Genomic DNA, 15166 nt, shown 5'->3' on the forward strand with positions numbered 1-15166 from the left:
TCAGCGTAGCAGTTCTTGACACAAACCGGTGCGCCTGGCACCTACTACCATACCCCGTTCAAAGACACCTAAATATTTTGTTCACCCTCTGAACGGCCCACGTACACAACCCATGTCGCAAGGCTTAAAAATCCTTCTTTAACCCGTCTCCTCCCCTCCATCTACATTGACTGAAGTGGATTTAACAGGTGACATCAATAAGGGATCAAAGCTTTCACCTGGATTCACCTGGTCAGTCTCATGGAAAGAGCAGTTCCTAATGTTTTGTACGCTCAGTGTATACATTTAGAGCAAAACAGCACTCGATAGACAGCTGAAATACCACAACCAATCATCACAATGTCTGCAACAATCACTTCAAATCAATTCCATTTAATACTAACTTCCAAGATTGTATACCACGGCCAATCACCACAGAGATGAAGCAAGTGTTTCTCGTTGAGACTCTCTACCTGTGTCCTCTCCGTTCTGTCTCTTCAGCTTTCTCTGGGCTTCCTCTGCCTTGGACTGGTCGGCCCGGGAGTAGTGGTGGAAGTAGAGGTTGAACTGCTTGGCACACTCTGGCCTGAGCTCATACAGCCCTCTGCCTGTCACGCCAGGCTTCCTGTGGGCACAGAGGGCATGTGTGATCAACATGTCATACAACTGGACACAACGGGCGCGTCATAGGTATCCAATTGTCAGATCTTCATTTAGCCAAGTAAACAGGAACAAACTATTTTACGTTAACCTGGGGGGGGGGGGGGGGGGGTCAGGAAGTGGTCAGTTGAAACTTAATGTCACATCAAAACAACTGAAGAAAGCTACTTACTTAAACGAAGCAACACAGTCGATCACTCTCTCCATACCAGTCTCCTTGTTCTCCTAAAGGATAGTGTCAGACACATACAGGTTGGCTTTAGAATAGCCTCGTTCCTAGCCATTTGTAGTGGTCATTTGGCCAAGCTTAATCTCATGTGGACAGACTACGTAAACATATGTGACCAAATCACGCAACATTTTAGTTCTGGGTTAACTGTCCGAGATTACTATCTTTGACTTGTACCTGTCCTGCACTGCCTAGATTCACCACTAGGTGTCAGGCTAGTTAAATAGATACACTATTAATCCACTAGCAGAGAAAACATCACACCCAAAAGTCCATATGGTGTGTAGATCATGGAAAATGGGAGGTGTCTAAGCAGATGCCACAACAGCTTATGTCACTAGTTAAATATTGTTGGCTATAACTCGTTGTTGAGATATTCCAAGTGGAAACTGCAGCCAGGAAGTGAGCCTGATCTAGGTGTGGTGAGACAGGGAAGGAGGGAGAGAGAGAGCGCGAGCGAAATGCCTTACGTTCTCAGGCAGGGCTTTGACCAGCTCGCTGTGGGCCATGGGTCTAATACAAAGCTGGTGAAGGATCTCCCGCTTGATCTCGTCACAGCCTTCCACCTGGCCGATACCAGCTTCAAAACGCTCACCTGAAAACACACATACCCGTCAGGTACTGTAGCCAAACCCCAACCATTTACCGGACAAACCCCAACCATTTACCCGACAAACCCCAACCATTTATCCATCTTAAAAAAATAAAATCAAATAAAAAGTCAACATAAGGAATCAAGTCAAACAGAGGCTGACAGAGTACAATGTACGCTGAAACAAAACAAGTCCTAGTGAGCAGTAGCGTAGCGTGGCACTCACCCACAACCATCATGATGAGGTGCAGCATCTCCTCCGTTAGAGTGTTGTTCTGCTGGACCACGTCCTGACAGAGGGCACAGGGAGTCAGGTCAGTCCGAAATCAGCAAGAGCATAAAGCCTAATCTAAGTTGTCATTGTCAGCGAGAGAGCAGACCTTGTTGGCGTTCTCCCGGTTGTATCTCTTCCTGCAGTCGGCGGAGCTGAAGATGTGGTAGAGCTCGAAGCGGCTCAGGACTATCATCAGGAAGTGGTTGGGATCCATCATGGAAGCGCCGGCCTGTAGAGAACGCAAACGGCGACAGACGCGCACACACTCTCGTTAAAGCCCGAAGCGCGTTGTTTAACGTTAGCGGCATTAAGTTGTCAGCTGAAACAAAAGAAAGAAAAACTGACCTGCAGCATAATGAGGTCCTTGTCAAACATCTCCACTCTGCACTTGACATTGTGGTAGTAGTAGATCTGCAACCAGAGTACACTATGAACTACCTTCATTATAAAATGCCACAAGAACAACAACACACGTGTTAGTGTTCTGATGCACAGCGGAGAGGGAAAAGAAGAAAAGGTATTTTGTGACGGAAGGGGAAATTTTACCTGATTGACCAATGAGAAGCCGTTTCTCCTCCACATCCCAGCGTGCACTTGGGCACAGAGGACCAGGCAGCGAAGGGGGTGTTCTATTAGCATGGGGGGGCTTAGCTCACTCTGTAGACAATGAGATACATTTATTAGAGAAGACACACGTTTTGCCAAGTCTAGCTGCTACAAAAACACACAGAAAACTCCTGCATGCTTACCAGTAGGGGTGTGGCAGTGATGAAAATGTGGCAGCTGGTGATTGTCAAGCAAATAACTGCCGGTCTCACGGTAATTGACAAACACATTTAGCATCTCATGGCTTCCACACACACTGAGTTGTCCTTCTGTTAGGTGCTGATCTGGCTATGCCATATGGCTGTGGGCTACACTAGTTCATTTAGCAGACAAGACATGCATAGAATTCAGTGGCATTATTTTATAGTAGGAAGAATACAACTGAACACAGCTGAATAAAATAGCGATTTCAGAGGGAGTGCGCGCATGCGGCCATTCAGTGTTGAGCGGTTACCAAAGAAACATGTGCTCCTATATGCTTCATTTAGAGTTATTTATGTAACTTTAGTTGTTCTACAAACGTTGGGCTATATGTTTTGATTTTAATACATTCTAAAGCTGCATGATGAGACTAATGATGATTTGAAAAAAAAAATGTTTTAACCTGTTGGGTCTAGGGGGCAGCATTTGCACGTCTGGATAAAAAAAATGTACCCGATTTAATCTGGTTACTAATCCTACCCAGTAACTAGAATATGCATATACTTATTATATATGGATAGAAAACACTCTAAAGTTTCCAAAACTGTTTGAATGGTGTCTGTGAGTATAACAGAACTCATTTGGCAGGCAAAACCCTGAGACATTTTCTGACAGGAAGTGGATACCTGATGTGTTGTATTGACTTTAAAGCTATCCCATTGAAAGACACAGGGGTTTAGGAATATTTTGGCACTTCCTATTGCTTCCACTAGATGTCACCAGCCTTTACAAAGTGTTTTGAGTCTTCTGGAGGGAGATCTGACCGAACAAGAGCCATGGAACGGTGATGTCCCATTAGACACCTGGCGCGCTACTTCATGTTGGGTACCCTCGTTCCAATACGTTATAAAAGGCTATGCATTCGTCCACCTTGAATATTATTCATGTTCTGGTTAAAAAAGGCCCTAATGATTTATGCTATACAACGTTTGACATGTTTGAACGAACGGAAATATATTTTTTCCCCTCGTTCATGACGAGAAGTCCGGCTGGCTTACATCATGTGCTAACGAGACGGAGATTTTTGGACATAAATGATGAGCTTTTTTGAACAAAACTACATTCGTTATGGACCTGTGATACCTGGAAGTGACATCTGATGAAGAGAATCAAAGGTAATGGATTATTTACATAGTATTTTCGATTTTAGATCTCCCCAACATGACGTCTAGTCTGTATCGCAACGCGTATTTTTCTGGGCACAGTGCTCAGATTATTGCAAAGTGTGATTTCCCAGTAAGGTTATTTTTAAATCTGGCAAGTTGATTGCGTTCAAAAGATGTAAATCTATAATTCTTTAAATGACAATATAATATTTTAACAATGTTTTCTAATTTTAATTATTTAATTTCTGACGCTGACTTGACTGCCGGTTATTGGAGGGAAACGATTTCCTCAACATCAATGCCATAGTAAAACGCTGTTTTTGTATATAAATATGAACTTGATAGAACTAAAAATGCATGCATTGTCTAACATAATGTCCTAGGAGTGTCATCTGATGGAGATTGTAAAAGGTTAGTGTATCATTTTAGCTGGTTTTATGGTTTTGGTGACCCTGTCTTTGACTTGACAAAACATTACACACAACTCTTGTAAATGTACTGTCCTAACATACTCTAAATTTATGCTTTCGCCGTAAAACCTTTTTGAAATCGTAAAACGTGGTTAGATTAAGGAGATGTTTATCTTTCAAATGGTGTAACATAGTTGTATTTTTGAAAAATTTGAATTTTGACATTTATTTGGATTCAAATTTGCCGCTCTTGAAATGCACCTGCTGTTGATGGAGTGCACCACAGGTGGCACGCTAGCGTCCCACCTAGCCCCAAGAGGTTAATAAAAAATGTAAATAAATTTTTTTTAATAAAAATTGCATGAAAAGACACGAGCTCTGCTCTCTCATTCACAATTTCACATGCACTTGATAATTCCTCGAATTTCCCAGCGGCATCCCCTTTGTGTGGCCATAATGACCCCAAAAAAAAAAAAATCCATTATAATTCCCTTCTGCCCCACTGTGCGCTCCGAAGCACCTCGCACTCACATGGCTCTCTCAGATACTATATCTCAATTCTTATTAGCCAATGCCTGTCAAGTGACCGGGTCCTGTAGGCATCACGGGTCCTTCTCACAGGCTACAAGTGAAGACAGACACGTCGGGGACGCAACTGCGCGGGTCCTTATCAAATTCCAAGGCGCTTATTTTGAAGATGTTGGAAGAACTGTCCACATTTACTTTGTCAGCCAACAAGATGAGCAGGCCTAACGAACAGCAAAAGCACAAACCCATGACAATCTACTATACCCCATAGTACAAAAGTTGACCTATTCTATTTGTCAACTTGTCCTTCTGTGCGAGAAATAAATACTCCAAATATAGTCTGGGACAGTTGTGGGATGCGACAGATTAATACAACCACTAACATAAAAAACTTTTAAAAGCAATGAGGCTGATGCAACAGATCAGAACGTTTAGGTTCCAATGTTCATAAACTATTTCTTCACATTATAAGCGCAGCAATGCGCACACGGCAAAAGGCTATAATGTTCCAACATGCAAACAATTAGCGGGAAAAAACCCCCACCAATCTCAAAATTGACCGCAAATGCAATTATGCATGTAACGCTTTATTAAAAAAAAAGGTGCCTACGCGCTGCCCATGTATGCCAGTTAGACTCTACACCGGTTGATTAATTTGCTTCATTTTAAGAAGTTATTTGGCAACTTTAGTTGTGATTCATACCTCATCAGAAAATACAGCCCTATGGGCTAGGCAACATGACGTGTGCGACTATGATTAGAAAAAGTCGCGCAAAAAAAGGCATGCGCTGTTTCTTGCCTCATCACTCACAAGTGATAAATAGATAGATAAATAAAATGCACATCATCTATACACTTAAATAGCGAGTGGCAGACGCTTTCCCCCGTGGTTCATTTTCACACCAGCCAGGTAGTCTATACTCCTGTTGTAATGAGAAGCAATGTGCTTAATATTAGGAACGTTGAGAAATAAATATAGTAGGCCTAGCCTATAGAAAGCTGATGGGATCCTCTTAAATTGAGGACATCACTCTGTTTTCTCACGCAATTGCATAGCCTGTAGAAATGTTGAGCAACATGAGCTCATTGACTCTCATGAAGTGTTTGAATCAGATTTTCAATGACATTTGCAATGATGTCAGGGTGATTAGAGGGACAATAGAGTAAAGTACCAGACAAGTAGCACGTTTGGTAGGCTACTAATGACCATCAACAGCATCAGAGCTTGGAGAAGCCTAGTTACCGTGACTAATAAGTCACGTGGAATTTGACTGCGGTCATGACTCTTGACCGCCGGTAATACGGTCACCGTGACAGCCCTACTTACCAGCGGAAGCTGTTCAGGGAATCTGTAGGCCACCTCCATCTTACTGAGGAGAACGTGGAGACCTAAACAGAAGAAGCAGTGACCATATTAATAACGGGTAGAAGAATCTCCGTCAATATCATAGCCAAAGCGTCAGCGGTCTGTCATTCTGCTGTGTGCTAGTGTCCGACCTGCAAGTAAACGGGACACAGGCAGGTGGATGCTGACTTTCTCCTGAGACACACAGTAGCGGATGGTGTCCACAGAATGTCCACACATGCTCAGCGTGATGGGCTGCTCCCCGTCAGTGAAGCCACTGTGGCAGTGTGTAAGGGCTGTCAGGCACTTCTTATAGGCTGCAATCAGCACACGCTCCTGTACACACACACAGGAAGGGGGAAAAAAAAACAGTAGGAGCCACAGGTGAGAAAAGGCAGGTGCATGTTCGTGAGTGACCAATAGAGAGTTTGTGAGAGAGAAAGTGTGTGTGTGTGTTCATGTATAAGTTAAGCCACTCACATCTGTAGCGCACCACTCCTGCATCATGGAGATGATGTGTGTGAGCTTCATCTGCAGGGTGAAGGCTGCCTCCCACTCAGGCTCCATCTCAATGTGCTGGCCCACCTGCCTCACAACCGGGTCCATTCCCTGATGAGGGAGAGACAGAGAGCACAGACGCTGCTAAACACTACCCCCAAAATGAACCAGATATGGGGAGGAACATAGGAGTCTGAAATGCATTCCTCTGATCTAATTTCCTCATTCTTCTCTGACGTGAAAGAACTGGACAGGTGGAAGCAAGTTCTACTGAAGGCTAGTCTACCATCATATTTCTTTAACCAAATCGTATTTTTTAGGGCAGTGTAGGTGAAATAGGGGAGACAGAGAGGAAGCACCTTTAGACTACTGAGATGCAGACACATCTCGAGTCTCAATAAAGCCCAGAGGGGTTACGGACTCCCAGTCTCCCACCACTAACGGTGACTAGTTCTAACCTGCATGCACTTGAGCAGCTCCAGGAAGGTGTCCAGTCCCTCCAGGAACTTCTCCCTGAGTTGGTCACTCCACTCTGTGGGCCGACTGATGAGGACGTACCTGTGTGCGCGCACACACACACACACACTGTTTACAACACACGCTGACTTTGTACAACACTTAACTAATCTACACACACACAGCCCAGTGTTTGTGTGTTCGCACAGTCATCTTACTTGAGGTCTCCGATGAGGCTCTGGACGCGGCGGAACTTGAAAGCCTGCTGGGCGGTGTAGCGCTCAAACTGAAAGCGTCCCTGCAGGTCGCGGTGGCGCAGGTGGTCCACAAAGGTCCTGATTATGATGGTCATCAGGTTCTCCTCGGTGATCAGCATCCGCGCCTGGGCCAGGGGGGAGAGGAGGAGGGTTTAGAGGCCTCAAGTAGCAGGACATTCCAGAGTCAAATCACCCCTAAAGACAATCTATGTAAAAATATGACAATTATACTACAGACTTAAAAAGGGATATTGCGATATTGTGGCATTTAAGCCCAATTTACCCAGTCTTGGATACCGTTTTTATGTCTCCGCGTGCAGTATGAAGGAAGTTACCGGTTATGCTACCACACCTGTAGACCTCGTCATTGTGCTAACGCTAGTTAGCATTGGCTCGTAAAACTACCGCTAACATCCTTCATACTGTACTGCACGCAGAGAAAAAAAAAAAAAAAAAAAAAAAACAGTATCCACGAGTTCATCCGACTCTGGGTAAGTAGAATCTCGCAGTATCCCTTTAAACTACACTACAGCATTAGCATACAACTGGAATAGCATACTTTGCTAGGGTGATCACAAATCTTTAACAGTTTCATTTCTATAACAGTTATTGTGATAAAACACATGAAATGGGATCCTAGATGTTTCTTAAAACAACGTTATACATCTAAAACATCAGTTTGGCATGCAACACCCTTTTCAAGGAATCAATGATGAGAACGGAGATATTCTGAACATAATGAAGATGACACACTCGTGGTTAAGATGGCCATCCTTTCACTCTATGGACGTGACATCAATTAACAGTCTAAAAATCCTTGAGGTTCTCTGCATGCGTCCCATCTCGGGTGGTACTAACTCACGTCACCCCAACCCGTGCGGCCTGTACTCACCAGGGAGGGCACTGTGAACATTTGCACCGAGAGGTCAGTGACCGAGAACTCCCTGTCGTGGTCATCTTTCACATAGTCGCTCTGCAAGCGCTCATAATTCTAACAGCAGTGGCATGGGGGAAGACAAGAGAAGAGGTGTGTGTGGTCAGTTGTGGAGTTTTGGGTTACTCACCATGGTGGGGACGGTGAAGAGCTGAACTGACAGAGAGGTCACTGACACTACACGCTCGTGGTCATCCTCCATAAAATCTGTCTGGAGGCGCCGGTAATTCTAAATGACAAGGGGGACATTCACCTCCTGGTCAAAGGCCGTGGGCCCCCCTTCCCCACTCCCCCAATCCCTTTCTATGCTCTGGTGAGCAGTTACCCCTAGACACAGATCTAGGATCAGCTTACTTGTCAAATCGTAAGCTTAACCCTTTCGGAGAGGGAAAGCAAAACTGACCTCAGATGAGTGTCTACGGGGCAACTTCATCCTACTCCCCCTACTAAGCCTCTAAAGCTTTCTGATCCTTGACCACCCAAGTCTCAGAGAGCATAGATACAGAATCACAAAATAGTATCAGAGACCAATTGAGTCTAATCAAAAAGTTTAGATTCAATATTCCTCCATGTAAGAATTTGGGCAGTCAATCTTATCCAATATCCGGTCTAAGTCTTAGCTCATGTGATCTAGTGAGTACATATCTATGCTCTCAGGTTCAGCGTGTGTGATCTAGTGAGTGCATATCTATGCTCTCAGGTTCAGCGTGTGTGATCTAGTGAGTGCAAATCTATGCTCTCAGGTTCAGCGTGTGTGATCTAGTGAGTGCATATCTATGCTCTCAGGTTCAGCTCAAGACACCTGTAGAGCTTTGGGTGTGTGAGAGCAGAGCGGACAGCCTAGGACTTTGGGTTAAATGGGGTCCGACAGGGACTGGGCATGTGTGGGGCTGTGTTACATGTCAAGCAGGCTGTCTTTCCATCCTCTCAGCTCTGCCACCCAGGAGGACAGAGTAAAAGGATGTGATGGGCGCAGTTAACGCCCCAGCCAGGGCTCGTGCCAAAACACCCTCAATCTGCTGTTATGATAAGACTATACCCGCTTTGGTGTGTTTGTGTTTACATGACCAAATGGGTATGGTGTCAGTCTCTGTCAGACAACTCATGGGATGATCTTTATGAAAACACTCATATTCATACAATACATTTGTTCGACATATCAATCTTCAATTCAAGAAAGTATCAAATTCTCTTTCATAGCTATACCCTAACGGTATGTTTTAGGGATGCTAACGGGTAACTATTAAATCGGTTAGCCGGCAAAAACACATATGACCGGTCATGCTTATCGGTCCATTTGCATAATTTTGTGGAATTAAAATCACGCGCGCTCAGCAATGCCAAGCCTAGTTTGAGGAGCGGAACAGACTACCACCTGTCAAACATCGCGAGAGTGGCTCCTCAAAAAGCCTGTAGGCAACTGGAGTGAAACCTGCTTTTGTAAACCCGGCCATCGCGCAACAAACAATTCAAATGCAAATCGCATGTTGAAAAAAAAAATATCTATTTTTTTTAACCTGTTGGGGATAGGGGGCAGTATTTGCACGGCCGGTTACTACTCATGCCCAGTAACTAGAATATGCATATAATTAGTAGATTTGGATAGAAAACACTAAAGTTTCTAAAACTGTTTGAATGGTGTCTGTGAGTATAACAGAACTCATATGGCAGGCAAAAACCTGAGAAGATTCCATGCAGGAAGTGGAAATCTGATTTGTGGAATCACATTCAACAATTTGCCTATGAAACACACCGTGAGTTAGGATTCATTTAGCACTACCTAAGGCTTCCACTAGATGTCAACAGTCTTTACAAAGTGGTTTGAGTCTTCTATGGTAGAAACTGACCGAAAGAGAGGCTTGGGAAGTTGGTCACAGGGGGAGGGCCATTACTACTATGACGCGGGCGCCCATGGGTACTCTCTCATTCCGAAACGTTTAGTAAGACAATGCAATCGTCCCCCTTGAATATTATTGAAGCTCTGGTTGAAAAAGGCCCTAAAGATTTGTGTTATACAACGTTTGACATGTTTGAACGAACGTAAATATCTTTTTTTTGCTCTTTCGTGACGCCAAGTCCCGCGCGCTACAGTACATTATGAGCAGCCTTCGGAACGCGCTAACAAGGAGCTATTGGGACATAAATGTAGTTTTGTTCGAAAAAGTTAATTTGTTGTGGACCTGGGATTCCTGGAAGTGCCTTCTGATGAAGATACTCAAAGGTAAGGAAATATTTACAATAGTATATTTGATTTTAGATGGTTCCAAGATGGCGCTAATCTGTATCGCCTAGCCTATTTTTCTGAGCATACCACCTCGTTTATTGCAAAGTGTGATTTCCCAGTAAAGTTATTTTTAAATCTGGCAATGCGGTTGCATTCACGAGATGTTAACCTGTTAGGGCTAGGGGGCAGTATTGACACGGCTGGATAAAAAACGTACCCGATTTAATCTGGTTACTACTCCTGCCCAGTAACTAGAATATGCATATAATTATTGGCTTTGGATAGAAAACACTCCAAAGTTTCTAAAACTGTTTGAATGGTGTCTGTGAGTATAACAGAACTCAAATGGCAGGTCAAAACCTGAGAGATTCCTTTACAGGAAGTGGCCTGTCTGACCATTTATTGTCTTTCTTTGACATCTCATTCCATTACAAAGGATCTCTGCGGTAACGTGACACTTCCCACGGCTCCAATAGGCTCTCAGAGCCCGGGAAAAATCTGAATGTCGTCATTCCAGCTCCAGGCTGAAACACATTATCGCCTTTCTCAAGTGGCCGATCAAGGGACTGTGGGCTTAGGCGCGTGCACTGGCCGCCCCCGTCTTTCTGGTTTTTCCTCTGTTTACCGAAAAGGAGGTTACCGGTCGGAATATTATCGCTTTTTTAATGAGATAAATTGCATAAAAATTGATTTTAACCTGTTGGGTCTAGGGGGCAGCATTTGCACGTCTGGATAAAAAAAATGTACCCGATTTAATCTGGTTACTAATCCTACCCAGTAACTAGAATATGCATATACTTATTATATATGGATAGAAAACACTCTAAAGTTTCCAAAACTGTTTGAATGGTGTCTGTGTATAACAGAACTCATTTGGCAGGCAAAACCCTGAGACATTTTCTGACAGGAAGTGGATACCTGATGTGTTGTATTGACTTTAAACCTATCCCATTGAAAAACACAGGGGTTTAGGAATATTTTGGCACTTCCTATTGCTTCCACTAGATGTCACCAGCCTTTACAAAGTGTTTTGAGTCTTCTGGAGGGAGATCTGACCGAACAAGAGCCATGGAACGGTGATGTCCCATTAGACACCTGGCGCGCTAGTTCATGTTGGGTACCCTCGTTCCAATACGTTATAAAAGAGTATGCATTCGTCCACCTTGAATATTATTCATGTTCTGGTTAAAAAAGGCCCTAATGATTTATGCTATACAACGTTTGACATGTTTGAACGAACGTAAATATATTTTTTCCCCTCGTTCATGACGAGAAGTCCGGCTGGCTTACATCATGTGCTAACGAGACGGAGATTTTTGGACATAAATGATGAGCTTTTTTGAACAAAACTACATTCGTTATGGACCTGTGATACCTGGAAGTGACATCTGATGAAGAGAATCAAAGGTAATGGATTATTTACATAGTATTTTCGATTTTAGATCTCCCCAACATGACGTCTAGTCTGTATCGCAACGCGTATTTTTCTGGGCGCAGTGCTCAGATTATTGCAAAGTGTGATTTCCCAGTAAGGTTATTTTTAAATCTGGCAAGTTGATTGCGTTCAAGAGATGTAAATCTATAATTCTTTAAATGACAATATAATATTTTACCAATGTTTTCTAATTTTAATTATTTAATTTCTGACGCTGACTTGACTGCCGGTTATTGGAGGGAAACGATTTCCTCAACATCAAAGCCATAGTAAAACGCTGTTTTTGGATATAAATATGAACTTGATAGAACTAAAAATGCATGCATTGTCTAACATAATGTCCTAGGAGTGTCATCTGATGGAGATTGTAAAAGGTTAGTGCATCATTTTAGCTGGTTTTATGGTTTTGGTGACCCTGTCTTTGACTTGACAAAACATTACACACAACTCTTGTAAATGTACTGTCCTAACATACTCTAAATTTATGCTTTCGCCGTAAAACCTTTTTGAAATCGTAAAACGTGGTTAGATTAAGGAGATGTTTATCTTTCAAATGGTGTAACATAGTTGTATTTTTGAAAAATTAGAATTTTGACATTTATTTGGATTCAAATTTGCCGCTCTTGAAATGCACCTGCTGTTGATGGAGTGCACCACGGGTGGCACGCTAGCGTCCCACCTAGCCCCAAGAGGTTAAACAGCGGTTGACATGCTTCGAAGTACGGTAATGGAATATTTAGATTTTTTTTGTCACGAATTGCACCACGTCCCTGATTTACCATTTCGGATAGTTTCTGGAACGCATGAACAAAACGCCGCTATTTGGATATAACGATGGATTATTTGGGACCAAACCAACATTTGTTATTGAAGTAGAAGTCCTGGGAGTGCATTCTGACGAAGACAACAAAAGGTAATAACATTTTTGTTATAGTAAATCTGATTTTGGTGAAGGCTAAACTTGCCGGGTGTCTAAATAGCTAGCCCGTGATGGCTGGGCTATGTACTTAAAATATTGCAAAATGTGCTTTCACCAAAAAGCTATTTTAAAATCGGACATATCGAGTGCATAGAGGAGTTCTGTATCTATAATTCTTAAAATAATTGTTATGCTTTTTGTGAACGTTTATCGTGAGTAATTGAGTAAATTGTTAGTAAATCCCCGGAAGTTTGCTAGTTCTGAACGTCACATGCTAATGTAAAAAGCTGGTTTTTGATATAAATATGAACTTGATTGAACAAAACATGCATGTATTGTATAACATACTGTCCTAGGGTTGTCATCTGATGAAGATCATCAAAGGTTAGTGCTGCATTTAGCTGTCTTCTGGGTTTTTGTGACATTAAATGCTAGCTTGAAAAATGGGTGTCTGATTATTTCTGGCTGGGTACTCTGCTGACATAATCTAATGTTTTGCTTTCGTTGTAAAGCCTTTTTGAAATCGGACAGTGTGGTTAGATTAACGAGAGTCTTGTCTTTAAATAGCTGTAAAATAGTCATATGTTTGAAAATTTGAAGTAATAGGATTTTTAAGGTATTTGAAAATCGCGCCACTGGATTACACTGGCTGTTGCGTAGGTGGGACGATTACGTCCCGCCTAGCCCATAGAGGTTAATCTATAATTCTTTGAATGACAATATTACATTTTAACAATGTTTTCGAATAGTAATTTTGTAAATTGTAGCGCTGATTCACCGGCAGCATTTGAGGGAAAATATTTTCTGAACGTCACGCGCCGATGTAAAATGCTGTTTTTATATATAAATATGAACTTCATCGAACAAAAAATGCATGTATTGTGTAACATGATGTCCTAGGAGTGTCATCTGATGAAGATTGTCAAAGGTTAGTGCTGCATTTAGCTGTGTTTTGGGTATTTGTGATGCATGCTAGTTGCTTTGAAAATGGCAGTGTGATTTTTTTTGGCTGGGTACTCTCCTGACATAATCTAATGTTTTGCTTTTGCTGTAAAGCCTTTTTGAAATTGGACAACGTGGTTCGATTCAGGAGAGGTGTATCTATAAAATGGTGTAAAATAGTCATATGTTTGAGAAATTGAAGTTATAGCATTTATGAGGTATTTGTATTTCGCGCGACGCGATTCCACTGGCTGTTGACTAGGGTGGGACGCAAGCGTCCCAGGTTCCCAGACAGGTTAAAGAAGCTATTTTTATTTGTCAATCTCAACTAGTAAAGCGCACCTCCCATTCCCCATTTGGATGCATAGGACTATAGCCTGCCTACCATTGACTATCAGAGCATCACCCACCACGTCGCAATGTGAGCCTGAGGCAATATAATTGGTTGAAACCTCAACGTTTTAATGTACTTCAAATAATGAGCCATGTCTTAACTTGTGAACACCCATCCATAGAAACGTGGAGGCAATTATTTTCTAAAGACTTCCTCATGCCACCAAGTAGCATTTCTCTGCTGTTCTATTGGTTTTCATAACTTTCTTTCGTTGTCCAGAGGCCAAAGACCCAATCCTAGTCATATTAGCAACCCATCATAGTAGTTGCTAGATACCCCCTTCTTTCTAACGGAGATTTTCATGCCTGTCACATATGCAATTGCTCGAATTAGGTGAGCAGTTTAAGAATTGGGTTTTCTGCGAATTGCATTTGGGCAAATGTTTGAAATGGCATTTCATTCACTGCTTCATTACAGGACTTGCTATAGCCTTTTGACTAAGACGATAGGCTGGTTATTGTTGCATGTTTCCATTAAGTTCTAAATGAAAAATGTTCTGTCCTTGTATGCAGGGTTGGAAGAGACAAAGCGTGAAGTTTCACTCGCGCCAAAATCTTTCCAAAATAAGTCCAATGCGTTTCTATGGGCTGATGCTGGGCCTTCCCGCCTTAGGACGACTCCCATCGTTAGGGCGGAAACATAAGCATCTCGTCATTATATACTCTGATAGTAACTTCTGTTGATCACGTCATTTTACTGTTTCGTTTTCTTTTTTTACCACTTGCTGACCGGTTAACGACACTCAGTCGGCAGCAAAATGGACAGAAATGTGCATCCAGAGCATGTTTACATTCGAGAGACACGGAGCTGGCGCTTATGTACATTAGGACTAAAACCCTCGCCCTTGCTGATGTGATATTGACACATTAGTTCCTCATTAAGGGGGGGGGGGGGGTCAGCTGGAGGAAGCAGTTAGTTTGACATTAGCACTTTCAGCCTTTCCCCTAATGCAGAATGCAATATGACTTCCCACATAGCGGCGCTAGGCGGCCATACTGGCTCTTCATATTAAGGATCAAAAGAAGAAGCTTACTTTTGCAAACTGGATAGCAAACAGCTTCTTGTATTTGAGGTCCATGAGAAGGCTGCTCATAAAGAGCTGGTGGTAGACATTCCTGGCTCCTAGAGTGGAAATTGGGTGTTAAGAGTCAGAACAGAGTGCTCATGGAAGTGTTTG

General features: G+C 42.7%; 1 protein-coding gene across 4 annotated transcripts in view; it reads right to left on the bottom strand.

The window, feature by feature from the left end:
- The window catches only part of LOC106605759 (E3 ubiquitin-protein ligase UBR2), a 46420-nt gene that overhangs the window by 12693 nt on the left and 18561 nt on the right, over positions 1 to 15166 (bottom strand). The window contains exons 10-23 of one of the 4 annotated variants that reach the window (XM_014201699.3): positions 15023 to 15111; positions 8034 to 8132; positions 7103 to 7266; positions 6887 to 6986; positions 6411 to 6539; positions 6083 to 6266; positions 5913 to 5974; positions 2281 to 2391; positions 2080 to 2145; positions 1841 to 1963; positions 1687 to 1750; positions 1339 to 1463; positions 812 to 864; positions 453 to 604 (exon numbers count right to left, since the gene is read on the bottom strand). In XM_014201699.3, coding sequence (XP_014057174.3) covers positions 453 to 604; positions 812 to 864; positions 1339 to 1463; positions 1687 to 1750; positions 1841 to 1963; positions 2080 to 2145; positions 2281 to 2391; positions 5913 to 5974; positions 6083 to 6266; positions 6411 to 6539; positions 6887 to 6986; positions 7103 to 7266; positions 8034 to 8132; positions 15023 to 15111 — 1521 coding nt within the window. Of the gene's footprint in view, positions 1 to 452; positions 605 to 811; positions 865 to 1338; positions 1464 to 1686; positions 1751 to 1840; positions 1964 to 2079; positions 2173 to 2280; positions 2392 to 5912; positions 5975 to 6082; positions 6267 to 6410; positions 6540 to 6886; positions 6987 to 7102; positions 7267 to 8033; positions 8133 to 8205; positions 8305 to 15022; positions 15112 to 15166 lie in introns of all 4 variants that reach the window. The other 3 variants (XM_014201684.3, XM_014201707.3, XM_014201691.3) reach the window with 3 other exon arrangements.

This window comes from Salmo salar, chromosome 01 (assembly GCF_965601325.2).
Source record: "Salmo salar chromosome 01, fSalSal1, whole genome shotgun sequence".
Lineage (NCBI taxonomy): Eukaryota > Metazoa > Chordata > Actinopteri > Salmoniformes > Salmonidae > Salmo > Salmo salar.